Source organism: Neoarius graeffei, chromosome 8, assembly GCF_027579695.1.
Source record: "Neoarius graeffei isolate fNeoGra1 chromosome 8, fNeoGra1.pri, whole genome shotgun sequence".
NCBI classification, from domain to species: Eukaryota; Metazoa; Chordata; class Actinopteri; order Siluriformes; family Ariidae; genus Neoarius; species Neoarius graeffei.
In genome coordinates this window covers 82,032,352-82,040,231 of record NC_083576.1, presented here as the reverse complement: position 1 = coordinate 82,040,231, position 7,880 = coordinate 82,032,352, and the positions used below count along the sequence as shown (strand labels likewise).

The window sequence follows — 7,880 nt, the reverse complement described above, 5'->3', positions numbered from 1 at the left end:
AAACTGAAAAGTCTGACAATAAAAAGCCTATTAGTACCAGAAGCTTTGTCCTGCCGTCCTCTGTGCTCCACCCACACTTCAGAGAGCTCTACATCGCCATTTTCTCTTCTTTGTTTGTTCCTCCTGACCTCTTCTGCTGCTCGCTACTACTGTTGTCATGCCGACCGAGGCTGTTGTGTTTCCCGCTTGTGGTCTCGTCACTCGTCACTTCCGGAAGTAGCTCGACAACTAGTTCGATAGGGTATACATGCACAAAGTAGCTCGGCAGAAATCGCATAAACCAGGTCGTGTAGCTCGATTCCGAGAAATCAAGTTCGGTTCAATTTCAGCCGAATTAAGGTGTATACATGGCATTTTGAACTTCGATTTCAGTCGAGCAACGGCAGAAATTCGATTCTCTCTATGTGCATGTAAACGTAGTGAGTGTGATAAAATAACTCACACAAGCCGTCTAGTGCCTTATTGCTTTATTCAAGTGGAATGTCATATGCATTTCTGTGGTGTCACTGAGGTTCTCAAATAAATTAATGCAAGGGTCTGTGGAATTTAAGATTTTTCAACAGGCTGATAACTAGCTCTACTTCATGAACCCCCAGGGGTCCCTGAATCCCACTGCCCCATTTTCCACCCCACGTCTAAACACTTGGACGTGTCACCGCTGAATCCGGAGGTAATCCCCGAGTTTGCTAACACATGCCAGTTGTTTAGAGTCGACACAGCTGAGAGAGAGAGAGAGAGAGAGAGAGAGAGAGACCTCAAGAATCACAGTTGTGGTTTGGATCTCGCTCTTTAATACACTGTAATAAGATGACAGATATAATACAGCTTAAAATATGCTGGAGCAAATGGATGAGGGAAAAAAAAAAGAAAAAAAAAAAAAAAAGAAGTGCCATGGTCATGAAATCCATTATTACAAATCCGTCACATACAGTATGATCACGTTTCAGCCTCAAATTCCATCTTGCAGAGCCTCGGACAAGGAGATCTTTTCAAATGTTGTCTTTTTAAGGTACTGTAAACGTGTGGCTATGAAGCACCCCAGGAGTTCCTTCTTGGCCCTTTGCGTACGTGTGGTTCGGTCAGCGTTTGGACGTGAGCGTGAGAGTGGAGGAGACTCGGAAGATTTGAGGCAGCATATTGCTGAGCTGGTAGAACATTTCCTCGGAGATACTCTGTCAAATAAAGCAGAATGTTGGAAGGACACAGTGCTTACTATGCAGAAACACGGAGCACCAAAGAAATCTGTGTACATCAGGAAATGAGCAATGTGGAACGTTAATGAGTATAAGGTAATGGATTTGAAGAAAGTTTTATGTAATACGGTCTTATAAGTTGGCTTTGGGTTAATACACATCCCAATAAATGCTACCAATCATTAGTGATTTTATAAGGAATAAACCACAACTTAATTAAAGGAAGCTTTTAAAGGAAATGAATCAACATTAAGTGGTGTGATGCGGCTCAATACAACACGGCGTTACTGTGAAATTAGTTATATTCCTACAACAGCATGTCCTGAAGTGTTTTATTCCTTTCATACCACAGCAACTAAATGTTTTTCCATTTATTGTTACATATAATTACTTTTATTCTATTCACATTCACTGGATATGAGCAATTGCATGCTCTGATTGGCTACTCTACTGCTAGGATATCAGCTCATATACCGTGAGTAGAGAAAAAGCAAAAAAACAAAATGGCGGAGCGTGTTGCTGAACCAACTGAGGATGAACTACTCGAAAACAAAACCACAAAAAATACAAAAAAAGCAAAAAAAAAAAAAAATAGAATGAAAGTATTTGATGGTATGAACATATCTTTTTTTTATTTTTCAAGAATGATTATTGTAGCGGGCAGCACGGTGGTGTAGTGGTTAGCGCTGTCGCCTCACAGCAAGAAGGTCCGGGTTCGAGCCCCGTGGCCGGCGAGGGCCTTTCCGTGCGGAGTTTGCATGTTCTCCCCGTGTCCACGTGGGTTTCCTCCGGGTGCTCCGGTTTCCCCCACAGTCCAAAGACATGCAGGTTAGGTTAACTGGTGACTCTAAATTGAGCGTAGGTGTGAATGTGAGTGTGAATGGTTGTCTGTGTCTATGTGTCAGCCCTGTGATGACCTGGCGACTTGTCCAGGGTGTACCCCGCCTTTCGCCCGTAGTCAGCTGGGATAGGCTCCAGCTTGCCTGCGACCCTGTAGAAGGATGAAGCGGCTAGAGATAATGAGATGAGATTATTGTAGCATTTTTCACAAATTTTTACAGGGAGGGACAGAGCAGGCTATACTTCCTTAGGAGGCTGCGGTCCTTTAACATCTGGAGGAAACTCCTGTGGATGTTCTATCAGTCTGTGGTCACCAGTGTCCTGTTTTACACCGTGGTGTGCTGGGGGGGGCAGCACATCCAAGAAGGACACATCCAGGCTGGACAAACTGATCAGGCGGGCCGGCTCTGTGGTCGGCATGAAGCTGGACTCTCTGGTGACGGTGGCAGAGGTCTATGGACAAACTATTGAACATCATGGATGATGCCAGTCACCCTCTGCACACCGTCATCAGCAACCAGAGGAGCCTGTTCAGTGACAGAATGCTCCTTCCCAAGTGCAGGACGAACAGACTCAAAAACTCCTTTGTCCCTCACGCCATCAGACTGTACAACTCCTCTCTGGGGGGGAGGAGGGGTAACAGGAGGACAGAGGACGGGAAGGAGCAGTAGCCTAGCCTGACAATAGAGAGCGTGCACGTGACGTCATGAGGTCACGTGATATTTGTTTATCTGCCATAGAGCCCTGCACTCCCGCGGGTGTCCCGCGGGACCCGCCGCAAAGCAGTGCGGCGCGGGACAAATTTTGAAAGCTCATTGCGGGCGCAGGCAGGAGCAGGAGTGCACATATACGGGTGCGGGCGGGAATGCACATATGCAGGCGCGGGCGGGAGCGGTGATGAGCTGCAGTCCCGCTAACTAAAAACGTGTTTAAAATAAAATTTATAAATTATTAATTTATGTCTATCATATATAATTTGTGCTGGATATTTTATTTGGCATTAATAAAAACATTTTAAGATGCCTAAATTTGCAGAGAGAGTCAGATTGCCAGATTGAGTGAGGAATGGCATCTTAAATTTGCCATTGATCACCCTAATGGGAAATCCTTTGATCACTCTAATAACTCGCCGTTCACACCCAGCCTCCAGTGACCCACACTAAGGCTACATCCACACGACAACGAGATGTTATTTAAAAATATATCACGTCCAAATGGGCAACAATCAGTAAAATATCAGGTCCATATGGCAACGCAACGCTTGCTGAAAATGATGCAATACACATGCCACACCTCTAGGGGCGCTGTAAGACGGTCCCTTCGGAGACACCAGAACAATAGAAGAAGTAACGACGCATGCGCATAAACTATTATGCGCAAGACTTCATATTAGCCACAAAGTCAGGAAAATCTGTTCGTAAAATTACATTATAATGACCAAATACAATGAAAAGTATTTTTCCAGTCACACCTGTGAAAGGTAATCCCATGTGATCTCGTTTGGACAGAAAACCTGTTGGTACAGTTAAACGCAGCTAATCTTTATTCTCCGCTTTGACCTTTCCAAAATGGCGGCGAGGATGACGTATGATTCTACGCGGAAGGCGGCGTCTTCAATGGTCCGGAATAAAGTGAATGCTACACGTTGATGGAATTAATTTGTTGTTTCTCACCTGTGAAAGGTAATCCCATGTGATCTCGTTTGGACGGTAAACCTGTTGGTACAGTTAAACGCAGCTAATCTTTATTCTCCACTCTGACCTCTCCAATATGGCGGCGAGGATGACGTAGGATTCTATGCGGAAGGCGGCGTCTTTAATGGTCCGGAATAAATTGGATTAATTTGCTCCTCTACGCCCTTTTTAAGGAATGTATTGTCGGACTTAAATCAACATCTGAAGAGGTGAGATCGCTCCTTTTTTCCCCTATTTTTGCTGGCGGGATTGCACCATTACACAATAAATATTCACAGTGAAAATATTTTGTAAGCGCGTTTCATGAACCAAGTTATAGGATTTGTTGACAACTCGCACCGCAATGAGATCATTGGCACTACTGGTGTTAAGAATCAGACCATTTCATAAATGAATATTTTGCTGTAGAGCTGCAGTGTTTGTACAATTGCATGTTTTTGCTTCACTATTACTGTCACTATTCTGCTTCTTGCATTACTACTGTGAACTAACACTGAACATAATAATAATAATAATAATAATAATATCCAAGCTCGTGTTTCACTCTCACTGGTGCTCTGTAAGGCTTTTTCCTGGTGATATTCGTTACACTTCTACCCGGCGTGAAGCACTCACAGTCATGTGGTTGTGACGTCATCGTAAACAAATCCATTCTACTCATCCAGACGACTTCACAACGGCAACGTTGCCAGATCTTTCCACTCTGGAACCCGTTCTCAAAAAGATTGCGTTTTGGGCACCCAAAACGCCGGTGCCGTGTGGACGCCAGGCCTAAACGATAAGCAATTGTATCGGAGTCACCTGAATCCGTTGCCGTGTGGACAGGCCCTAACATGATGCCTCAATGACACCTTAGATGAGCTGGTCATCAGAATTCTGATTCTGATCCAGGAGAGGATAAATATCTCTCGTACGTTTCCGATTCCTTTCCTCTTCCGTGTTTGAGATCTCCGATCATGGCAGAAGAGCAGAGCTCCTTTACTGAAGCTCACAGTGCTTCAAAAGTAAGTGCTGCTTTAAAAAGAGGTACATTTACCCTTAAAAAGTCAAGAGTCCTGAAATCGGACATTTTAGTTAGAAATGCTTTACAAATGTAAACTGGGTTAGCCTAATGTTTTGTATGGCTGAACAATAAATATACCAAATTTCCACTTGGAATTACGTGCTCGCCTGTCTTTTTTTATTGTTTATTATTATTATTATTATTATTAGAGACACTGACGAAGGCAACAGCCGAAACGTTTGTCTCCTTCTGCTGCTAAAAACAACTGAAAAGAAATGTAACTAAAAGAATAAGTTCAAGAGTGCGATCCATCTCTCCTTTCACACTAATTATTCATTGGAGACGCACCATGGGAGAGCGCATACTTACGGTAAATGATTAGCCTACTTAAATAATTATTAAGTCTACATGTTGCCATTTCAACATTCCGAATTCAGAAACAAGGTAAATAATAAACGTGAACGTGAGCTGTAGATATTTATGCTCAAATCCACTCAAAGTAGGGGGCGGGGCACCATCACGCTGTGTCAAGACAAGAACTTTCCTGAGAAATAACGTGAACGTCTGCATCATGCGGGATTTGCGGGCGGGAGCGGGACAAAATATGGCGGGCGGGAGCGGGACTGAAAAATCATAATTCTTTGTGGGCGCGAGCGGGACTGCACAATGCGGGCGCGGGCGGGAGCGGGACTGAAGAATCCGACCCGCGCAGACCTCTAATCTGCCATCTTGGACGGCATAGCCGCGCATAGAACTTGGACAAACCCGTTCTAATTATCAAGTGTGTGGGAGTAGATCTTTCGAGAATGGTTATATCTTGTTCAGCATTTGGTTGTACCAATAGACAGGGCCAAAAGGAGGGCCTGTCATTTTATAGATTCCCCGCAGACGAGGAGAGACGCTGTTTTTAGTCACTGCACACTTTATTGGACCATTGGGGTCTTTTCAAAATATTAGTTAGAACTTGCTGTATAATTGTAGTATACTGCACCACCTATCACCAAGTTGTGATCAAAAAAATATAACTGGTTTTCACATGGACGTGTAATATTAATGTTCTTAATAAAATATGTATACAAATGCATAACTTGTTTATAAAGTTCTTCCTATCAGATTGTGTAAAGTACTGAAAAAGAATATGTATGTTATTTTAGGCACATAGAGGTGCAAGAAAATATTTTTTTAATTTGTTTGAATATAGAAGCTGGACATATCTGTGACCCCTATACATTTATATCTGATATTGAATAATAATTATGCACAGATAAAGATAGCGGTGATTTGTGATTTTTTTTTTCCAGATAAAAACATACATATTTACAACCCGGTCATTATCTGGAACGGAGTTTAGATTTCGAACATTCTTACGATAAAACGTCCTGCATAGTCTCTTTATGATAAACGTCTTAATGCCACTTACCCGTGAGATTATCAAGTAGACATTCTTCTTCGGGACCTTCCAGAGGTATAGTTGGGATACCCATCCCGCAACAAAATATTTATAAGCTTCCAGGCTCTTGTAAGCTTTGAGGGCTTTGCCAGTGTAACACGATTCACGATTAACAAGAAAATTGTAAATGTCGTGGTAGGCCAGATCGGGCAAATCGCCGGCACCGCAGCTCCGAATTTCCCTGAACAAGGATTGCGGCAAGTTGTACGGATCTGCAATCCCCAACCTGGAACACTTTTCCACGTAACGCTGCCTCACGTCACCTTCAAGATGCTGAACAAACTTAGACAAGTTATCGCGTGATGTAGACGGGGTATTTTCCGAATTTTCTTGGGGATTACTGCCTGGATCCATTACGCTCGCGCAAGGTAAACAATCCTGAAGCCGTCCAATATGGCAGAGTAAACACGGACGGGTCACGTGACTGCACATCCTCTATAAGCAATGTGCAATATAAAGCGCAATATCTCTCCTGCCGCCGCCCCCTCCCCTTCCCCCCTCTTCCCCATATCTTGTTCTTTTTATATTTGTATATGTAAATACTTAATTTATCTAGAAGTTTTCTCTATTTCTTTTCTCTGTTTATCTGTAATGATGCTGCTGGAATTTTTATTTCCCTGAGGGAACCCTCCCAAAGGGATCAATAAAGTTTTATCTAATCTAATCTTAAAAAAAAAATTGCTCCTGTCATTTCACTGGTTTGTTTACATTCTTTACCTTTAAGCATTAAAATTTGTTGAATTTTTTTTAGACTGATTCAAAAGCCCAAAGAAGTTCAAAAATTACAGAACTGAAATGTCCAAGGAAGAATTAAATGTCTAAAGCTATTCTATACCTCAGCACGACGGCACTTTGTACAAAAAACAACATTAAAGTCAATTTGTGCCTCCATCGATAGGTTTTTAAGAAGTCCGTCTAGATTAGATAGAACTTTATTGATCCCTTTGGGTGGGTTCCCTCTAAGCAGAAATGATTTCGTCAGACGTTTTGTGTAAAGTTTTTATTTATCGAATTTGCAAAAAATAAAAACCTTCTGTTTCTCAAAATCCAGTGACTGTGGATAGAATAAAGTAGTTATTCCACTCAATCTCGTTGTACACGGGTTATAGCTATCAGCTCATGCATGACTCAATTTCCTGGAATAATTTATTAATTATTTAACAGTTATTCCACTCAATCTCATCGTACATGAGCTGATAGTCGATGAGGTGCGTAGCACCAAGTTGGCTATGAGCCATGTACGATGAGATTGAGTGGAATAACTGTTTTATTCTATCCACATTCACTTGATTTTGAGAAAACAGGCATTTTTTTTTTGCAAATTTGATAAAATTAAAACTCGAGACAAAACATCAGATAAGATAATTTCCGCTTAGAATGTAAACAAACCAGCGAAATTACAGGAACAATTTGTGAAAAATGTGATAATTCTTGGAAAAAAAAAAAAGATACGTTCTTACTGTAACATCAAATACTTTCATTCCATATTTTGTTGCTTTTTTTGGTATTTTTTTTTGGGGGGGGGGTTGTCTTCGAGTAGTTTTTATTTCGTCCTCGCTTGGTTCAGCAACACGCGCCGCCATTTTGTTTTTCTCTACTCACAGTATATGAGCTGATATCCTAGAAGTAGAGTAGCCAATCAGAGCGTGCGATTGCTCATATCCAGTGAATGTGGAGAGAATAATTACTAATATTTTTTG

The 7,880-nt window shown here is 42.0% G+C and overlaps 1 protein-coding gene across 2 annotated transcripts in view; it reads right to left on the bottom strand.

The window, feature by feature from the left end:
• Positions 1-440: 440 nt before the first annotated feature.
• Positions 441-7,880, bottom strand: part of c8h12orf4 (chromosome 8 C12orf4 homolog) — a 54,556-nt gene continuing 47,116 nt past the window's right edge. Inside the window, exon 9 of one of the 2 annotated variants that reach the window (XM_060928354.1) lies at positions 441-1,172. In XM_060928354.1, the coding sequence (XP_060784337.1) occupies positions 1,080-1,172 (93 nt within the window). In that variant the 3' untranslated portion in view covers positions 441-1,079. The remainder of the gene's footprint in view (positions 1,173-7,880) is intronic. The other variant, XM_060928355.1, reaches the window with a different exon arrangement.